Source organism: Emydura macquarii, unplaced genomic scaffold (genome assembly GCF_026122565.2).
Source record: "Emydura macquarii macquarii isolate MOO-44397 ecotype Brisbane River unplaced genomic scaffold, CSIRO-AGI_Emac_v2 contig_312, whole genome shotgun sequence".
NCBI classification, from domain to species: Eukaryota; Metazoa; Chordata; order Testudines; family Chelidae; genus Emydura; species Emydura macquarii.
Genome location: NW_027130449.1, coordinates 7,027,172 through 7,048,213, shown reverse-complemented (window position 1 = coordinate 7,048,213; position 21,042 = coordinate 7,027,172). Strand labels below are relative to the sequence as shown.

The following is a 21,042-nucleotide window of genomic DNA, read 5'->3' as shown; positions in this document are numbered from 1 at the left end:
ACTGACCAGTTGTGTAGCCTTGGGCAAGTCTTTTCTCATCCCACCTTTTGTCTTGCCTACCTAGATTGCAAGTTCTTGGGGCAGCGACTCTCTTACTGTGTGTATATACTGCACCTATCACAAAGGGTCCCCGATTTCAGATGGCACCTCTATGCACGATTGCAGTACAAATGATTCTTTTCAGGTTCGACCCCCCTTTTGCCAGAATAGATAGTTGCAATCTTAACTACAGTTTACCAAAGTTATTTCTTTAGGAATTTCCTTGGTTTTATAATCCTCTTGTCTCATTCATGTGGCCTGGAGTGTGTGGGAGAATTCACAAAACAGCGTTTTGGAAAGATAAGGTGGGTGGAGGATAAATGCTGTCTATCATACTGGATGGGACAGGCCAAGGACACCACTATGATCTTGTACTCTGAGATGGTGCCAGGGGATCTTAAGTGTAACCACAGGGGAGGCCTGCTCTTACTTAGAGGGTCACCACTGAAAGCCCCCTGCATGATGTTCTGCTGCTGAAGGAGGGATTTGAACCTGAGGCTTCAGAGAGCTTGCTACCCTGAACCTGTTGCATAGACCACTAAGCTGTCCCCTCTAGCTGCTCCAGCTCTTCCCCCCGCCCTTCTCCGGTTTGTGCTGTGTGATCTTGAGGCAAGTCAGTTGACCTATGTGTGTCTCAGTCAATCCATCTGGAAAATCAAGTTGAAAAAAAGCAGCAATCTCGCTGCAAACCCAGATGCTGCTTCTGAGCTGAGGTGAAGAAGTGCGCGTGTGTGCGCATGCGCAGGGGGGCGTGGGGAGGTTATTGATTATGGCACTAGTGGGGCTGTTATCCTGGGTGCTGGATCCAGCTAGAGGGGCGGATCAGGGAGTCAGATTCTCTCAGCGTGACCCAGATACCCCACCGGCAGTGTAGATTGCCAGCTTTCTAGTCGGGAGGGGCAGGCAGCCCTGCAGAGTCATGCCGGTTTCCTCAGTGGTTCTTTAGATGACTGAGCAGCTAATTGCAGCTTTCTGTCATGTGCAGTTTCTAACTGGCTGAGCAAACCCCCACAGCTCAAGCAGAGCCACTCGCTCCTGTCATGTTCCGCCAGTGATGTGATCTGGGATGGCGGGGGTGGGCGCGGGAGGGAGGTGGATGGACTCCAGCTCTCTGCTACCCTCCTGGTTAGCAAGGGCAGAGTCCTCACCAGCTTACAGTCCCTCCCTGCTTTCTTGTGCCTCCCTCGGTGAAATGCCAGTGGCTTGTCCTCCGAGATCCCTGCAATATTCTGCCTTTAATGCTGTGAATGGGATGTGTCAAAGCAGATTTCGTCTCTGCACGGTGGCTTCTCGCGCTGCTCGGCGGGGTGAGGACAGGCCTCTTTGCTACTGGTCTCTGAGCACTTTGGGCTGGGCTTATCCCGCCACCGCAGGATGTGTGCCTGCTGGATGCATCGTCCCCGCCCTTGGCTGGGAAGCAGGGAACAGCTGGGCTCCCCGGCTTGTGCATCTTGCCTCTCTACTCTCCAGACACCAGACCAGGATTGGTGGTGGGCGGCGGGTCAGGTCGGGTCCAAATGGGTCAGCGGTACCTCTGTGCTGATTGGTGGTGGTGCATGCAGGGTCAAGGCGTCCAGGCCTCTGATTGGTGGTGGAGTGTGGCTGGGGGAGGAGAACACACATCTGTCACTGATCTCCTGGCCCCTGATTGGTAGGGGAGGCACATCTCTCAGGCGTGTTGTTCGAGCCCCAGCTGGTCCTGCGGAGTGGCGGAGTCGGTCAGTGAGCCCGTTAATTACTTGTCGATGACGGAGGGCCCCGTGCGCATCACGCTTTGGTGAGATGGTGCTTTCACCTTCTCTAAGCGTTCCCGCGACCTCAAGTGAACCTTGTGATTGTGCTGGCTGAGCGTGGGAAGCTTGTTCCAGCGTGCTAGGCACTCCAGGAGCTGTGTGGTGTCCCGGGGCACCAGCGGAGCATTAAGGCGGCTCTGTGGGGACCGTCCCCGGGAGATAGAGGGGAAGGCTCAGGCCCACGTCGCCGGTCAGGCAGAACTGACTAGGGTAGGGTGTTTGTCTGCACCTTCTCTCCTCTTCCTCTTGTTGCTGGCTTCCCTGGGTCCAAATGTTGTCACTGTATTGCCAGTTGCAAGCCTGCAAAAATCATGAGTCAGGCCACAGACATCACAAAACGTTTAAATAATAAATCTGGGATCCTTTTTATTTGCCCTCTGGTTTTTTTTTGTTTTTTTTTTAATTTTTAGGTCATGTTCTCAAGCTTTTCTTCGCAAACACGAGGGCCAGAAGCCTACGTTTTAAATGAAAGCTGAAATTCTCCCCTGATCACATGCCTTCAGGAGCTGGGGCTTGAAGAACACTGCCAAATATTGTGAGATGTGTAAAACCGTGGGCGCTGGTAACACTGCCAGCGCCAGTCGCTATAGCATCTATAGTGCTGTGTTGTACTTTGCAAGTTTTTGGCATGCATGGTGGCTTTGCGTACATATTTTGTAGACTCAACAGGTACCTATAAAATATGACCCCACCCTGATTTGGCAGTTACCGAAGAAAACTGCTGCTGTTCTGGATGTTGTCCCGTTTCCCTTCTTTCTTCTGCCAGATCACAGATCTACATTCAGGCATTTAACTGCACGTCTCCTAGATGCGTGTAACTGAATGGGACTGTCCCCAAATGCACCACTTGGGTTGGAGATCCAGGTAGCTTTCCCCTCATCCCTTCTCCCTGCCCCAAGGATATGTGATGTTGGCATCTCCTGCAAGATAGCCCTGTGTTCCCGCCCTCCCTCGGAGAGGGGAAGTTACTAGACTGGAAGTGGCCACTAATGTGCAGATGGAGTGAAACTTACTAGAGAGAGAGGGGCAGCTAGCTGGGCATGTGAAGCAAGCAGGAGAGGGAATCCAGAGCGAAGAGCAAGGCTGGGGGGGAGGGGGACTTGCGCGGGTGAAATCAGGGATCTCTTCAAGAACTGTGTGCTTGTAATTGTACTGGCCAACAGCTTTACTCATGTGGAGGTGAAGTCCAGCCATGCATGTGGTTACCCCACTGGCTTTTCGATTAGATAGTGGCACTGCAAGCTGCCAGAATCTGACCCATTTTCCTTTGCTCACATCTCAGCACTTCCATTCCAGAGGCCACTGCAAGGCAGGTGTGTGCTGCCTGCTTCCTCTGTGCTGAGTCCATGTAGACAGCAGTGGGCGCCAAGCACTTGGCGACCCAGGAGAGTGAAGTTACATGTGTGTGTGTAGTGGATCCTGTTGATCCACAGGCCCTGTAGGTGGCAGAGGACCAAGCCTTCCCCTCCCATCAGTTGTGCAGGCAGCTCTGACCTGCCTGGACTGGAAAGGGAGTGGGATTTCATTCACCTCGTGTTCATTCAGCTCTGTTTGCCCCAGTTGGCTTAAAGCTGGGCCCGTATTTGCTTGGTCCTGGCTCGGTTTGAAATGGGGATGTTTTTGAAACGCCCGTGCACACCTTTGTCTTGTTCATCTGTTCTGTCTCCTCACACATCTGTTCTCTCCCACTCATTCCTTCTCTCTCTCGCTCATCCGTTCTCTCTCCGTTTCTCTTGTTCTCCCGTTCCTGGGTGTTCGCTCATTTGTTCTCCGCTTTGCTCTTTCTGTGCGCTTGTTCATCCGTTCACACTCTCTCTCCGATTCCCGTTGCCTTCCGGTTCGTTAATGAGCTGGTTCTTGGAGCTGAAGTTAACCCCCTCTGTTGCCCATGGGCTGTGAATCTTCATGCCCAGCTGATGCCAGCTCTCTCCTGATTGGTTGGGGTGGAAATTCTCCTTCCCTCACTTTGGCCATGGTGCCTGGAAAGGGCTTATTGTCAGGCTAGTTAGAAGGGAAGGAGCATTTATCTCTGTATGGGACAGTTCTGGTCTTTTCTCCTAATTTTTCCACAAAGAAAAGGGGCTGGTGCAGTCAGTCCCATCCAGCTAAGCTGCTGCTGCCTCATGGAAGGGGTCCAGGTCCCAGAGTCGGCTGCCGGGATTTGTTCCATCACTTCTCAGCTTTCTGCCTGCCTCGTTTTGCAGCTGTGGAGGACTCTGATTACATCCCCTGACCTTAGTCCCCCTAATGGCCTGATTTCCAGAGGCGCGGAACACCTGCAGCTCCTGGTGAAGCTGTGTTTCTTCAGCACCTTGGAAAATCAGGTTGTGAGTCTTTGCCTGGGACATGAAGGGTGGGACGGGGATGTTCGGAGAGACGTCACCGTGTGGAGTCAGTGACGCTTTGAGGTGGACAGCAGGGGCTCACTTATCTGTCGAAAGGTTTTCCATAGCGCCCGTCACCTCAGTGTCTGGACTTGCAATAACAGCTGATGCACAGGAATCCCCTTTCATCCAGTGATCCCAAAACACTTTCCGAATGCCATCGCTGATCAACATTGTGCCCTAGCTCGGCCTAGCACTTCCCAGAGGGGAGACCAAGGCACGAGTCCTGGCTCTGAGTTTGCAGGCTCAGGCAGCGTGAGGTGATGAAGACAGACCAAGGAAGGGGGTTCAAGCAGTCAAGCATCTTATGGAGAGAGCGAAGCCTATTGCAAGCTGATAGCTTTGAGGAGGTGGGATGGGGGAGTGGGGAGAAGCCTTTGGTGGAGGAGCGTGAGGAAGAACGAGACCCTTCCAGGCACAGGGAGTTGAGAATGGGCGGGTGAGGGGGGGGATGTGCATTGGGGGGATGTGCTCAAACCCCTGATCCTCACTTCGTTCTCAGGGACAGGGTGCCGGGGAAGAGGCCTGAGGAGTAGGGGGCGGGGGTGACCTGGTCAGAGCAGTGGGGGAGAAGCCTGCGTTACCTGCTGGGTAGAAGGGACAGGCCCGAGAGAGAGAGAGAGAGCTTGGACTTGTGGGCCATGCCATCCAGCCCCTGGCGGGTGGGAGAAGTGCTGGGAAGCGGGGAGGATCCTGGCTGTGAGGGGCGAGGTCCCAGGGAGCCCTGAGGTCGGGTGCCGGAGCTCCGGGCAGGATGGTGGCAGTGGAAGGAGTCGGGTGGGCAGAGGGGAGCTGCGTTAGCCGTGCATGGTTTGAGGAAGCAGTGGGGCAGCCTCCAGGAGGTGCTGGGGAGATGGCCATGGGCCGGAGGGGGAGCTGCAGAGATGGGCGTGTTGCCAGGATAGCGCTGACAGCAAGAGCACGGGAGGTGACTGGGACAAGTGTAGAGAGAAGTGGGGCTGTGCAGGAAGAGTGTGAACAGCTGGCTCACCAGCACCCCTGCCCCTGGGGGGCCAGGATTCCCTTCCTGAGCTCGGTACTATGTTCCCTTGCTTCCTTCTCCTTCCCTCCCCACACCTGCTCAGGGGCCTGCGTGCTGCTCGGGAGGATGGGGTTTAGCTGGTGAGGGCTATAAATTAAAGGGCTCGTTATTCCGCTCGCCGTCCTCTCTGCAGAGACGGGCTGCCAGGGGGGCTCAATGGTTTCCTCCCAGACACCATGGGACCCTTTGTGTTGGGCCTCAAAGATACATGCCCTGTGCTATTTTCGTCTCTTTTATGTAAAAGCCTCTTTGATGCTGCCTGGGAGAATGGGCTGTCCTGTCCAGGCGATTCAGTAATCCCTGAACGGAGAGATGGATGCTCCGCCGGGGCTGGTGTCGCTAGACTGTTCCTCGTGGGCTGTGCATGCCAGTGGAGGGGGCTGCCTGCAGTCCCAGCTGCACTCAGCAGGAGGCGCTGGAAGGAGTTGTGTTGAGGATCACAAAGCTGCTCCAGGACTTGGCCCTGAGCCACTTTGGCCAGTACCGTCGGCAGGGCAGTGGTAATGCTGCGTTGGGTACCCATCCCGTGCTCATTCTTTCCTTTCCACTGGCCCATGCAGACAGCAGTGACTGCGGCTGGTTTTTTTTCCCCCCCTTTGGCGCTGAGAAGCTTGAAGAAGATTGAATTACTGACTTCCTGCCTGCTGGCAAGGAGGGCCTGGAAACGCAATCCGGTGGAGAGGAAATTACAGTTGCTAATTGTGCAGAGAAACCTGGAGGCTGGCTGTGAATGGCCATGGCGGGGATCAATCAGCTGTCTGGCCTGACATCACACGGGGAGTGGGGGGGGCTCTGCTTCCAGTTTAGACTCAGATTTCTTCCCAGCTGGAGCCGGATGGAGGGCTGGGAGCTCCTCCTCCTCCTCCTCCTCTGCCTGTGGTCACTTGCAATCAGATCTCCCCAGAGCACAGCCCACAGGGGTCTAAGCTAAGCAGCCTCCGGCCTGGTGGGTTGTAGGATGGGAGCCCATTGGCCGTGGCAGGTGGCGTTGGTCATCTTCATGTGGTGCTCTTCCCTGGGTCAGCGTTGAACCCAGCCCCCTGGCGTTATGACGAGGGGGGGGGTGATGGCAGTGGGTTGTGTGCAGGGCTCTGGTCTGCGCTGGCCACAGATGGGCTCAGTTCTTCTCAGCCACACTCTCGGGTTGCCCTGTCGACAAGCCCTGCGAGAGGGTCCCTCGGTGTCTGGGCTGGTGGCAGGTGCTTGTGCTGCTGCTGCTGCGTGAATGGAGAGGACGAGCCCCCTCGCAAGGGCTTTAAGGCCATGTCAACAAAGCAGAAGCTGGGCCTGGGCTTGCCTGCATGCGCCACCTTGAAGGCAGCTGGGGCGGGTAGCAGTGGTGGTAAAGACAGGACAGCAGGGTCTGTAGAGGAGCGTGTGAGCCGGTTACCTTCCCAGGAGCCGCGCTGAGCCGTGCTGAACCTGCGCACGGTGTTTGCAGGGTTCGCTGGGGAGGAGGGGAGCCCCGGGTGCTGCATTTCTCGGGATCCGCTAATCCTGGGGCTGCTCTGGACTTGGCGCCCTCCTCTCACTTCCCAGAGCACAGGAGCCCGGTTTGTGCAGGGCAGGGGCAGCGTCTGCCGACACGGGGTAAAATGCAGTTGGCAGCAGCTGGTCGGGGCCGGTCCGTTCCCCTGCAGCTGCCGAAGTGCGCTGGCCGCATGGGAGCGTGAGCTGCTTTAAATCGGCCTCTGAAGCTGGTTCAGCAGCCTTGGTGAGAGACTCCTTTTGGACAGGGCCTGCACGCCCCGCGCCCGGATCCCAGAAAAGCTGGCGCGGCATCCCCAGAGCTGGAGCTCAGCGGCCGCCTTGCCCGGTGATGCCAATGACCGCGCTTTCCTAGGGTGGGCACAGTGGTTGGGACGGCGTGGGGTTCGAGGTGCTTCTTCGTTGCGCTCTCTCCCCCCAGCTCCCTGCTTGCTCTTGCTGTGGGGGCAGCGCTCCGGCGTCCCCCCCTTGTGCTGGGAACAGGGCTCTGCTGTCAGCAAAGCCCCCTGAGCTGGGTTCAGCTTCCCTGGGCGGGAGCTCCTGGAGGCGGGTGCTGAGAATCGCAGCCGCTCCCACTGCACGGCATCCCCGAGGGGGGCTGTCTGCTTTGCGTTGCGTGTGAGGGGGCAGGAGACGAGCTTTATTGGAACAGACGGAGATTAAAATGCAAGACAAGCTGGGGAAGCCGGAGCTGGCAGAGGGAGCTGCTGGAACAGGGGGAGCAGCGGCTGTCGAGCGCTGTCAGAGGGAGCGAGGAACTAGTGCTGTGTCCGTACCAGTAGCCGCTAGTGCTGGGTATCTGGGGCCAGGCACAAGCAGGAGGCTGCTGCTGGTGGTGCTTTCTGCCTCCGGCTCTCCTGGCCCGATCCTGTGAGGTGCTGAACGCCATCCACTCCCAGTGACCGCAGTGGGTCTTTGTGCTGAGGCCTAGGCCCTGTCTGAGGTGTGTAAGGCAGATACCGAAGCCCCCTTTGGCTGAACTTTCACTCACGCTGCCCAGACCCTTTGGGATGGCGTGACTGAGGCCTGGCAGACTCATCTCACCAGTGTGTCTGGGTCAGCTGGTGCAGGCAGCGGCACGGGACCGGCTGGCGCTGCCAGTGTGTATGGTATTGCGCCTCACCCTCCCCTGCCCTCCGGCCAGCCCCTTCCCTCGCCCTTGCACTGCTCTTGCAGGCTGTGTGGAAATCTGAATGCAGCTCAGGTGAATGGAGGGCCTGGTGCTGACTGGAGATAAGAGAGCTGGGGACGGTGCCAAGGTGCATCAAGTCCTACACGCGCTGGCAGGGCTCCAGCTGTGTGTTAGGGAGATGCTGCAGCTGCTGCGTACCGGCGAAGGCTTGGATGGGCTCCGAGTTTCTGCACTGCACAAGCTGCTAGCTGGGGAACACGGGGCTGGTGAGGGCACGGGAACCTGCTCAGTCCCTGCTGGAGAGGGGCTGGCTGGATATGCAGGTCCTTGGTACCCTGAGGCTTCAGGGCACGCTTGAATTTTGGGGCGTGGTAAAGAGGTCTTGCAGATTCTCCTGCCCTCTCACAAGGGGCGTTGGTTGGGATCTGGTAGCTGCTGTCACATGTAGATGGGGGGCGAATGCTGTAGTGTGGAGCCAGGCAGGTGGTTGGAGGATCTCTGGGCAAACCCCCTGATTTCTCCTGCTGGAAGAATGGCTGGCTCGGACCAGGCTCCTGGGTCATTTTCTCAGATGCCGGCTGAGGCGCAAGGAACGGTTTGGCCTTCAAATGCCCTGTGCAGACCCCAACCCCTCCCCCTTGCTGCTGCAGCTGCTGTGCTGTGTCCCCGCCAGGCCGTGCAGAGTCTGCTGCGGCATCTGAAAGCAGGAGCCATTCCAGAGCTGGGGGGGGGTGTATCTGGAGCCAGCCTGTGGCTAGTAAGCCATGGCGTTGGCTCCTTGCAACATGGGGTGGTTGCACTGTGGAGGAGAGGCTAGTAACACACAAGGAAATGTCCCCAGGCCCCTGGAGTGGGAGAGGATGGATGCCAATCCTGGGAGCCCCTCAAAGCATTGCAGATTTCAGGGGTGGAGGCTGGGGTGGCGTGGCAGCTGAAGTCATCCATCAGCTGACCAGGTTTGAAAGCCTTGGCCTCATTGGAAATGCAGCGATAATGAGACCCAGCGAGGTGCAAACGAGTCCTGCACAGGTGCTGTGAACGCCGGGATGGCGAGAGGCGATGGAGACGGCTATAGCTACTTGCTGCGTGACCCCCGCCTCCCCCCCAGGGTGTGCACGCACGCGTGACACCAGCGACCAGTTACTCTCCCACGTACGTGCCCCAGACTGGAGTGACGGTCCCTCTGTACCCTGTATGCAGCCATGGTATCAGCACTCACAAACATAAACCCTGTGTCCCTCCTAAGACGCCTGCGCCCCAACCTCCCTTCTGACACTCTTCTCCCCACTACACATCACCCCAAGTGCACTCTTACCGCGACAGACCCCCTAGGCTTTGCCTGTCCCCATGTCTGGGCATTGCTGGTGGCTGTGTGCTATCAGACTGGTGCATGCTTTCCCCTGCGCTGGCGTAGCTTGCAGAGGAACAAGGCGGTGGCTGCTGCCTGCAGTCCCCGCAAGCAGCGGCTTGCCATGGTGCCGAAGCCACCTGGCTCCCGTGTCCCCGCAGGAACTCTGATGATCAACCTGCCCAGGGGGGCCGTGTGCTGGTTTACCTTTGTGTCCGTGCCAGAAATAACCAGTGATCTTACTCTCCTGTTGTGGAAAAACAGTGATGTCACTGCTGGCCAATCAAAGCTGGCCCTGAAGAGCAGAGCGAAGGATCTGGGAACATGCCTCCCTGAAGAATGAAGATGCTTCGCGGCAGCCGCCTGAGTGGCTTCCCAGCTGCATGCGGAAAGGAAAGGAACCTTTGCACGCTAGAAAAGCGCTGATGGCCGAAGCCGCAGTACCACGGAGCCACTTCACCGAATCCCCAGGCTCTGGCTTCTGCAAAATCCAGGCAGGAGCTGACGGAAAGTTGCTTTTAAAAACCGCTGCTCTCCTGTCCCAGTGAGAACGGCACGGGTGAGCGGGGAGCTCACAGCAACTCCAGCCCCAGCCTCTTTCAGCAGGCATCTCTGCCGAGAACGGGGCAGGACGCCGGTGGTGATGGAGGCTCACGGCATCTGAATCCCCAGCCTTGCTTGGCAGACATGTTTTGTAGGAGCACTGGTTTGGGTGGGGACGGGGGGACTCTGAGCGACTGTAGTCCCAGCACGTCACTGTGAGAGATGCTTTGGGGAGTGGCGCAGGCCCAGCACAGGGTGCTCTGGGGACTGGGGTAGGGGCAGCTAACAGCTGCTCTGGCCCTCGTGGGTTGGTAAGATTGGGCGGAGGCTGGTGGGGTCGTGGGATTTCTGGGTTACAAAAGGCTCTGAAGCTGCCCTTGACGCTGCCCTGCTGCCCAGGGCTGGGTGGTGTTCGAGACGGTCCCTGTGTGCCAGGAGTATGGTACCCACAGGCTCTTGCTATGGAGAGACCCCTTGAGTGGGCCTGTCCAGAGTGGGGCTCCCCCCCACCCCCCGCCCTTGTAGGAGAACCGCTGGTGCTGCCTCTAGGAACTGTATCAGAAGCTGGCTCAGAGGAGGGAGAAGGGGAGGCGTGGGTGTGCGATGAGCCCCGCACCGTGCTCTCAAATCCTGTACCTGCTAATAGCTTGCTTTATCTATCTCTAGAGGCATCTCAGCCCCCTGCATTACCCCTGTGACTGTGCAGTGGGCAGGAGCATGCAGGGGAGGCAGTGTGGCCTAGCAGATAAAGCACCCAATTTGGACTCTGGAGAGGTGGCTTCTGTTCCTGGCTCTGCCACTTGCCTGCTGGGTGACCGTGAGCAAGTCCCTGTGTGTCTCTCTCTGCCTCAGTTTCCCCATCTGAAAAATTGGAGCGAAGGATGCTGACCTTCGTAAAACACTTTGAGTTTCTGTGGCTGAAGAGCACGAGCTGGATAGGAGCGGGACAGGTGCGGGCAGGGCTTGCTTTTGCCTGTCCTGAGTTGAACTTAGCTGTTCAACATGGAAATTGCAGGGGGGGGTGTTAGTTATCCCGTAGTAGAAGTTGGCCAGAACTTCAGTGGCACAAGGGGCCCATTGGGTCTGTGTTTTATCTGAAAGGCTGCGCCTCCAGCAAGCTGCCACCCCTGGGCTCAGACCTGGGCCTTTCGGGTCAGAGCGGACCCAAAGGAAAGCACGCCGCCTACTGCAGTGCCAGCCTCCGTCTGAGCAGTACGTGGTGGGCTCGGCTCCTTTCCTGCAGGGACCTGACCCCACCCTGCTAAGCTTCTGAGTCCTCGTGTGTTACCAAGGGGAAGCAGGCTGGCTGCAGGCTCCTGCAGTGTGTGGGGAGGGGGCTGGCTGTGGTCTCTGGGGACCCCTGTGTTTGGACTGGGGGTGGGGTGACTAGCTGTGGTCTTTGGGAGAGGTGATCCGGCTGTTGCAGGTTATGGACACTGGTGGGGGATGAGGCGCTGTGGGGAAAGGCGTCCTAGCTCTGGGGAGATGCAGGCGGGATGGCTACAGGGGGGCAGGGCTGGCTCAGGGCTTGGGGGTGGATGGCTCAGTCGGGTTCCCGGGGCTCCGTGCATTGAGTGGCTGTTTTAGTGACGCTGGCACCGCCCGCTGTGCTGAGCTTCGCAAGGCCTGTGCCAGGGACTCTTGTGCCTCTCGTGGTAAGCGGCTGGCGGGCGAGTGGGTTTGTGAATGGATGTCTCCCCTGCCGAAGGGAAGAGAGACGCCCCCGAAGACATTACTAGGCAGAGCGGAGCCGATGGAGGAGCCGTGCGTTTTCCTGCCTGTGCCGCTCCTCCTCCTCCAGAACGGGAGACGGGCGCCTGTGTGGGGGGGCTGGGGAGCCTTGCAGCGTGTCTCCATGTGCTGAGGAGGCAGGGGGAGGGGGAGGGCCAGCTGGGCAGTCTGGGGGTGGGGGGAGCCGGCCTCAGGGCAGGTGGGCTTGAGGGCTGCCCCCGTGCTTTGCTGGGCCTGGCCAGAGTACAGCCCCACTGCGCTCTCTGCCCACACTCACAGGCAGAGCTGCAAGAATGGGTCGTCTGTAGGCGGCATATAATCCCCCCCGCTCGCCCTCCCTCCGCTCCCAGCCACTTCCCTTGGGCCCCTGGCCCCGCTCTGCTCCCGTCCCTTTCTGACTGTGGACACGTTGAGTCTGGAGGCCAGTCCGGGGCACATCAGCACTGAGATGCTGTCTGCGCGGCCTGGCTCTGGCTGTGGTGGGAGGGTGGGGGGCCAGTATAGGTGCCTGTGGAGCAGGTGGGGGACCCAGCATCCTCGGCCAAAGCTCTGGGGCTGGCGTGCACGGTGTCCTTCTCGGGCAGGGCACTGGGCGGCGTGTGAGTGGCGGGCGCGCGAGGTGCCTCCGGCAGGTCTCGAAAATCCCCCTAATTAACCTGGTTGCGCTGGCACCGCCTGTGTTCCTGGCAGACCGCGCGTCTCTGAGTTGCGGTAGCTGCTGTTTTCCAGCGGGGTGGAGGGGCCGAGCGGGACCATGTGTCCCTGGGTTTGGACAGGGCTTCTCGTTCTCACGCTGCGGAGGTGGGGGGCTAGCACCATCTGGCCCCGGCCCCGGCCCCAGGCAGCGCAGCAACAGATGCCTGTGGAGTGGGATATCCTCCTTATTCGGCGGGCTCTCCTCCATGTGGCACTGCTGCCCTTGTCTGCTCGCAGCGGCTAGATGGGAGCGCAGTGCTGCTGGCGTGCTGCCCTTCGCAACCTGGCTGCCCTCCGTCTGTGAGCCGGACGCCGGGGCTGACGGCTGCTGCGCGATTGGGGCGTGCGCCATTCCTCAGCGCCCCAGCCGGGCTGTGGGAAGCTCAGCTGCTGGCTGGGGGTGGCTCTGTTTCCTAATCAGGCCCACCTACTGGAGCCCCACGCCCTCGCCTGCCCTGCCCCTTGTGAGGGAGTCACCACGTCTCCCCCCGCGGGAATGAGCAAAGAGACTGACTCTGCCCAGCTGACTTTTTTTTTTTTTTTTTTTCTCACAGGTGCCCACGGCTCAAGGGAGGAACCCGAGTTTGTGACGGCTCGTGCTGGCGAGAGCGTGATCCTGGGATGCGACGTGATCCATCCGCTGACCGGGCAGCCCCCTCCCTATGTGGTGGAGTGGTTCAAATTCGGAGTCCCCATTCCAATCTTCATCAAGTTTGGGTTTTACCCTCCCCATGTGGACCCGGGGTATGCAGGTGAGTTGCAGAGCCCTGGGCCCCTGTGCTGGGCCGGCGTGGGGCTGCCACGCCCGTTCCGCTGGCCTTGTGCTTCAGCATCTTCACCTGGAGCCACCCGCCTGCCCTAGGCTGAGGCGGAAACACTGTGTCCTTCAGCCCTTAAGCACCGCACTCCCATCGGGGAGGGGGGCACGCCCCGTGCCCCTTCCCCTCAGCGTGTACTGTAGCATCCCCCGGCATGCTGACTGCCTGTGGGGGCGGGCCCCTCTGAGCCCCTGGAGCCCCTCAGAGCTTGCCGCTTGGCATAGGGAGGTATCCAATCTGCCCCCTTGCAGGAAAGACTCGCTTTCATTCCATTCTTTCCACCCGGTCGGTTTTAATTAAGCGGCAGCATCAGGAAGCCAGCTGGGCTGCGTGGGACGGAAGGAGCCAAGGCAGCAAAACCGAGGGCAGCCGCTGCTGCAGCTGCTCTCCGGGAACGGCACAGAGCCTGGGCTGATGCTTCTGGGGGGCAGGAGCCTTGCTTGGCGTCCTCAAGGGAGGAAGCTCCTGCTGCATCTTTCCCCTCTGCAGCAATGGGAGCTGGTCCTGCTGGCTGCGTCGTGGCCCCCCCCGCCCGGCTGTTTGGTTCAGGGGGGCACCCTTCTGCTGGGCAGTGGGGAGATGCAAAGGAATAGGGTAAGTGGGGCAGGCCCAAGTCAGGAGGTGGGGCTTGAGGTTGGTGTTGAGAGGGCCGGAGATGCTCAGAAGCGCCAGGCCCCTGCTGCCCCTGTGGCAATCCGTGGGGCGCTTGCTGAGGTATCTGGGGGGCGGGGAGCTCATCCCCTCTGGAAAGCAGGTGGGTGGGAAATAAACAAGTGCTGGGGAAACCGAGTCAGAGAAGGGACTGGCCTGGCCCGGTGGAGCGACTTGCCTGGAGGGGAGGGGAGAGCAGGTGGCGAGCTGTCCACACAGGTGGCTCCGTGGGCCTGCTTCCCATGGGGCCTGCGCTTTAGGGTCTCTGCCCTGCGCGGCTCTATTTGCCCATCACTGGCTTCCTAGGGACTTGTGCTGCATCCCTTTACCACCCTTTCCTCCCCTCCAACCCCCCATGGCTGCTGGGACCTGAGGAGGGCTGGGGTCACAAGAGGCGGATCAAGACGGGAAGGCAGCTTGGAGATGCAGCGGCAGCAGCTGGCCATCCCGGTGCGGGGAGGGGACAAGGGGCACAAGGGGTCGTCCCTGGCTGTGACTTGGCCTTGGGTGACTGTGGCAGGTGTGCAAAGCCCTGAGGTGAGCCACTGCATCTCCTTAAATGCCCTACCATTCCCCCCCCGCCCCTGCCAGCCAGCCCCTTGCAGCAGCAGCGGCAGGGAGGTTGGAGGTGCAGTGTCTGTTCCTTGCACGTGGTGCACTGTACTGCATGGCGGTGGTAGCGGAGGAGGGATCACGTGCGATGGAGAAATGATGCCGTGCGGTCCGTAGCCTGGAGCACGGCTCGGAAGGGGGCGGGGAACCTGTTCTCACACGGGCTTTGATTCCAGCCCTGGGTGGACACAACGCACAAGTGGGGGAACCCTAAGCTGAAGCATAGACCTGCCCCTGAATGAACTCCCAGTCAGGTGGGGAGAGCAGTCACTTGGCCGAGAGGCACCCACAGAGCTGAGAGGCTGGCCTGTGCGTGGGACTTGGCAGACGATAGAGGGGCTGGTGCCAAGGAGGCATGGGTTCCTCCTGCAGGTAGGTACATCGGTTCCGCTCTCCGGGAGGGGAGGGACAAGGTGTGCGGGTGCACGCCAGGAGCAAGGGAGCATCTCCAATATCCAAGCCCTGCCTCCGCTTCCAGCCGGTGCCATCGCTCTAAGGGGGGAGACGGGAGTTGGCCGGGGGCCCTGATTCCCAGCAGGCGGTGTGGTTCAGGAGCTGCCAGTCTCTGGAGGGGGTCCAGCAGGGAAACTCGCTGGCAGCTTGCTCTGTGGTTCTCTCTTCTGCCCAGCTGCGGCAGAGCGCAGAAGAGCTGTCGGTCTCTGAGCAGGGGTGGCTTAGGATTGCAGCGGCGGGGTGGTGCTGCAGTTCAGGGTCGAGGCGTGAGGCTGGCAGAGCAGTGCTGGATGTGAACTTCATATCCAGCCTGACCGCGCTGAGGATCTTTGTCTGCCTGCGGAGTGGGGCTTCCCAGAGGGGTACGTGCAGGGTGCAGCATGGCTGGGGAGTCTGGAGGGTGCTGGTTAATGGGACCCATTAGCGTCTCTGACTGCAGTAGCTCCCCCATAGGGAGACAGCCATGCTGGGGCGGTGAGTTTTCCCCCTACTCTGGCTGGGTCAACCTTCAGCTTCCTGTCTGCTTCCATGCCCTGCGTATCCTGAGCAGCCTCTCTGGGCGTTGGGCGTGAAATTGCCTGCACCAGGCCCAAGAGCTCTGTGCCGGCCCTTTGGGGTGTGCTGGGGTTGGGGGGCCTTGGGTTCTCCACAGCCTCGGCCAGTGCCATTCGGGTGGCTGGGTGGCAGACGGTGGAGTGAGGGGCGCAGCTGACGCTGTGGAGAGCTGACTCCCTCCGGCTCCGTCCGTGTCTCTTCCAGGCCGCGCCAGCCTTCATGACAAGGCGTCCCTGCGCATCGAGCAGGTTCGCTCGGAGGACCAGGGCTGGTACGAGTGCAAAGTGCTCATGCTGGATCAGCAGTACGACACCTTCCACAACGGCAGCTGGGTGCACCTCACGGTCAACGGTGAGTAGGAAGGGGGGGGCTTCCCCGCCGCACGCGCCTCTCTGGGCAAACCTGCTTCTACCCTGGCGTGTGACTGACCGGAGCTGCAGGAGACCAGGTCCCTGAGCTCAGCTACCCTCTGGTGTCTGGTCTGCGCTGTCCAGTACTGAAGCACATGGGGGTGTGGTAGCGGGGACACCCCCCCCCTCCCCCCCCCCCTTCACCTGGGTATTTCCCTTCTCCTTCGTATCTCTGTTGAAACTGCCAGCTAGGGGCCTCCATCATCTCCGGCTTCCGCACTCCTGTGTTCTAGGGAGAGCAGCCAGTGGTCAGGCCCCATGTGCTGCCATTTCTCAGACCGCGCTGGCAGCAACCAAAACTGCAGCACCAGTGGTGGAGGGAAATCTTAGCTGGGGAGAGAGGAGTGGATCAGAGAGAGGAGGGGAGATGGTGGGAGAGAAGGGTATACAGTGAAAGGATCCCTATATCCAGCACTGAAATGCAGCACTTCTGAAGTGGAACATGGCAGCTGTTGAACAGTGATACTTCTACAACTATTCGGGAAGTGAAGCCGCGGGAGCTGGGGTAATGGGATGTAATTCCATCGGGGCACAAGGGCTAACACCCCTACACCTCCCCACATTTACCGGAGATCTTTAATGACCACAGCTGACCAGGACCTAACTTCTGCATGGCCAGCAGCACAGCCCCCCCAGCATTGCGCCGGCACCAATACTGACTCGGAGAGGAGAGCCCCGCGGAGAGTCAGCAGCACCGCTTCCCACGTGTCCTTCCATGGCGCTATTCCTTGGCGTGCTCCCACTCAACTTCTGGCCCAGCCCGTCCCTACTCGGCTAGATGCAGGCTGCTTCCCCTCCTCTAGATCCTGTTTCAGGGCTGTTCTTCCAGGTTTCCTTAGCAGCGCTTTTCACAGTGTCCCGTGCCCGTTCTGTGGTGGCTGAGTCTCTCCGGGGGCGGAGGGGCCTGGAGCTGCCCTCCTCATCATGAGAGGCGATGGGGAGAGAGTGCTGTCCATTTATCCTGCTTCTCTAGCCCCCACCCTGTAGCATCTAGCACCACAGTCCTCAATATCTTCACAACTCCCCTGGGAGGTAAGGAAGCACAACACTGCCTGTTTGACTGATGGAGAATGAAGGCACGGAGAGACGAAGGGACTTGCCCAGGCTTACACAGGATGTGTGTGGTGCTGCAGGAATTGAACCCAGGCTTTTCCAACAAACCAGGCTTGTGCTCTAACCACTGAACCCTCTTTCCTCTTTGGGTCATTGTGAGGTAGAAGGTGGGTGAGCCGTGCTGGGACGGAGGCAGGCAGCAGCTAGAACAGGGTAAATCTAGGCTGCCCGATAGGGGGAAATTTTAGCTGGGTCCTGAGTGTTCACTAATCAGCCAAGTCGGGAATAACCCAGCTGGGGTAGGTCTAGTCTTCCAAGCAGGATCCTGTGAGGCAGGACCCAGGGACAGCAAAAGGAGTGTGGCTCAAGTCTTAATGTGCATTTGGTACACCTGAAAGGTGGAGGGAGGAGCGGGATTGCGAGAGGCTCTGCAGGAGTGGAAGTGGGTGGGATGGCAGCGTGGGACTATGGAGTATAACTGCTTCTGTGATAGGGTCTGTGTTAGCAAGAGGGAAACCAGTGAAGATGAGCACCACTGCTACGTGGCAGTTCCCCTCTCTGCCTGTGCACTTGTTTGACATGTCCCTGGATGGGTTTGCTTTGTCTCCACAGAGTGGCTAGGAGAAGGGTGCCCCAACCTAGGGCTCGTTGTCTGCATTCTGCTAGTGAGTTGGGTTTTTTTTTTTTTGGTCCCTGCTTGTTAACAAGTTGAGCGGATGAGCAGGTGGCCATGTCTCGGTGAGATGAGCCTGAATCCCACCCCGGATGGAGGGAATCTGGATGTCTGGGTCTCGACCCTGTGAGTGTGAGCGTTCCACTTGTAGGACTCGGGAATATTGCTTGTGAGCTATTGCAGGATTGAGCCAGAGGTGTGTCAATCCCACTGAAGGAGAGAGGAACTGCCTGGTAGGAGATGTCACTTGGACCTTGCCAACTCGCAGGTGGTACCAGCTGTACTAAAATCAGTTTTTAAATCAGTTTAGTTGCCCCTGTGCCAGCCTCTGTCTGGGTGCAGGTAAATCTTCACACTGGTTGATGCTGACATAGTTAACGTTGATCAGTTGCCAAGAGAGTGAAGTGCCTCCACACAGGAGTTGCACCCATTTAACTACATTTAAAAATTGGTTTTTGTTTAACTGGTCCTATTTTTGTAGACCAGTTCTGAACCTGCGCATAGCCTACCCTTTAATTATGCGTTTGAAAAGCTCGCTCTCTGGAGTGCCTATGGGTGCTGGGTTTGTTTGCAGAGAGCTGCACTGACAGCCTGCAAGTTGAACCGCACAATACATATTGCACAGGTCCTCCCTTGGGCTCCTTCCTTTCAACTGGAATAAGAAGTCAACCATCGAGACCGAGAATCTGACTGGAAAGAAAAGAATCCGATACGGAATGCGCTTCCATTCATTGTTGTATTTAATCAGCGCCGGAAGGGTGTCTGGGGAACGAAGTAAAGAGAAGTGGGAGGACTGGGGTGTGCGACGCATTAGATTTTGATCCTCCTACTCGTGCTGGATAGCGTTTACTCGCGGAGTAGCCTCATTGGCTTTCAGGTAACTTTGAATGGAGTAAAATTCAGCGGGCGTAAGAGGATCAGGATCTAGCCTTCTTTGCCTTGGCTTGTTACATGTTCGTTCCCATCGTTCCTATTTTCAGATCTTTCTCTTTATTTCCGTTTCTGGTCTCTGAACTCGTGTCTCACGCAGGGATTAGGATTTTGGAGAACAGAATGTGCCTTGTGACAATGTGAGTGGAGGTGGCTCCACCAGACTCTATTCTAGCCTGATGCACCACCACAGGCTGCTGCCCTGCACCCTGGTGTGTGGATTTCAGGTTTGGTTAAGTAATAAATGTACACAAAACCCATTTAGAGCTGGCAGCTTTTGCCCACAGGCTGTTGCAGGTCAGGAGTGGCAGGGATGTGTGTGGGGAAACACCACGCTTGAATAGCGGGGTCAGGATCAAGGTGTATTCCAAGGCATGTGTAGGAGGCCTTGGAGTGGAATAGGGAGTTCTGTGGGTCAGGGTTTAGGGGGATTGGCAGATCTGGGAATAGGAGTGGAATAATAGCGAGGGATGCTGGAGAGCCGGACAGCTGTGTAGCAGCAGGAGTAAATGACAAGCTTAGACATCACCTGCCTATTCAGTGATACTTTGTCCTTCTGTAGCACTTCACAATGGAGAATTGCAAATGCTTTATAGGTGTTAACTAGTTAAGCTTTGCAACACCCTTGCGAGTTGGCCAGCGATTGTGTGAGGATTGCTTTCCCTGCCTCTGGAGCGGAGCACGGCAGTCGTTTAACAGTGCACTGCAGAACAATATGAACGAAGGGCAGGAAATGAAGCCTGAGATCAGTTGAAACTGCAGGTTGCCAAGATGCTATTGGCTACTATGAGGGGCTTGCGTTAACCCCTCCACTTCCCCACAACGTCACCTGGGATCTTTAAGGAACACACATGTGGGGATCTCGGTTCTACAGCTCATGTAGAAGCTGGCACCTCCAGCAGCAATGGGTGGGGGGAAAATGCTTGCCTGTGTCTTGCAGAGTTTTTGGCTTTGGTTAAAAGTCACTTATGGCAAGTGCCATGATAACCTGTTCCCGTTCGATACCTGGGTATGCGTTTATTATTCTTTCCATTTCGCAGATGAGGAGACTGCGGCAGGGAGAGAGAAAAGCTAGCATTTCCCAGCATGGTCTCTGATTTTCTGATGGCTCAGTTCTTGGGTGCGCAACTTGAGTGGACCAGGGCTTGCACTTGATTTTCAGAACCAGTGTGAGACAGCTCCGGCTTCAGTCAGTGAGAACTGCAAGCGTTCAGGTCTCTCACACTGAGGCACCCAAAGTTAGGCATCATTCTTAGAAAATTTTGGGCAACATGACTTGTCCAGGATCACACAAGTGAGTCAATGGCGGAACCAGGACTAGCTCCCACAGGCTGGACTCCCTGCTGCACCTTAACCACTAGATCATTTGTCTCCGTTCATTTGAAAGCTAACATTCTTACCTAATGGTTTTTGTTCTCTTCCATTCCCAGAGTATTGGAATTTGGGAGTTGTTGGTGGAAGAGTGGCAATCCAATTGCAGGGATGTTGGCAGCTTAGTGGAGACCCCAATTTAATTGTGGTGGGTTTTTTTAATAACAAAACACAGCAGTTTTCATGAGTTTCAGTGGAAACAGAACATGTTTCATTTAACACTTCCCTGCGTCGTTTGCAGCTTAAACGCTGCAGCATTGTGGCTGGAGAAGCAGGAAGTGAAACCAACCAGTCTAGTTTAATTGTCTGGATTTAATGAAGTACAAAAGATAAACTAACGTGTGGGTTGGCTCGCTTGCCCTAGGGGGCTGGGATTCTGTCTTGTCTTATTCGAGAACTAATGAGGCATTAACTTGGCTGAGTGCAGATCCAAGAGCATGAATGTAAGGCCCTTTTGCTCAGCCCAGGATGTACAGACTATGATTGGGATTTCCCTTAGTTCCCCAGTCTAATTCTCCTGTACCTCTGCAAAGGGTAATGGGGGGGGGGGGGGGGGGGTGTGTGTGTGTGTGTGTGTGTGTGTGTGTGTGTGTGTGTGTGTGTGTGTGTGTGTGTGTGTGTGTGTGTGTGTGTGTGTGTGTGTGTGTGTGTGTTTCGAAGGCGATTAGAGAACTGTTCCCCCTTTCGTCAGAAGGGCTGGGAGGTCCTTTTGGATCTAGGCTAGTCACTGGTACACTTCATAGATGATAGCATCCTTTCCTACTCTCCTGAATCGATGCAGGATTGCTTCCTACAATCCTCTAGTGCTTTGCCCAAGTTAGTTCAAAATTTCTCAGAGGTGGGGCTTCCCTTGTGGATTCTGTTCCATAGCCCAGCAGATCGGGAAGAGCATATTGATACATAAGCCTATGTTTTCCTTCATTCATCTCATTCCTTCTAGTTAACATTATGGAGCAGCTCTTCTCCCTCCTTCATACATATTTGTTAAGGCAATCTCAGGCCTGATTGCTTAGGTTGGATTGGGAAAGGGGGGAGTTTTGGAGATAGGCAGGGATGTTTCCCAGGCCTGACTACGGAGTAACTCAGGATCCCAGAGGCCTGAGATTGTCTCGATGATTAACTCGAGCAAGTGAGACTGAGTCACCGGAAAAGATGATCCAAACAGGATGGAACTTTAATCAAAACAGAGTTATCTCTCTTCCTTCCCTCCCGCCCCCCGGATATGTAATCATCAGGAGAGTCTTTGGAAGGCCCATGAGGATCCGAGGTCTGAAAAGCACATGTGTCAATGGGGAAAGCTGAGCCTGTGTCCTTTCCCCT

General features: G+C 57.3%; 1 protein-coding gene across 1 annotated transcript in view; it reads left to right on the top strand.

Annotated features, from left to right (window-relative positions):
• The window catches only part of IGSF9B (immunoglobulin superfamily member 9B), an 81,763-nt gene that overhangs the window by 10,279 nt on the left and 50,442 nt on the right, over nucleotides 1–21,042 (top strand). Inside the window, exons 2-3 of the mRNA XM_067564146.1 lie at nucleotides 12,751–12,948; nucleotides 15,490–15,636. Coding sequence (XP_067420247.1) covers nucleotides 12,751–12,948; nucleotides 15,490–15,636 — 345 coding nt within the window. The remainder of the gene's footprint in view (nucleotides 1–12,750; nucleotides 12,949–15,489; nucleotides 15,637–21,042) is intronic.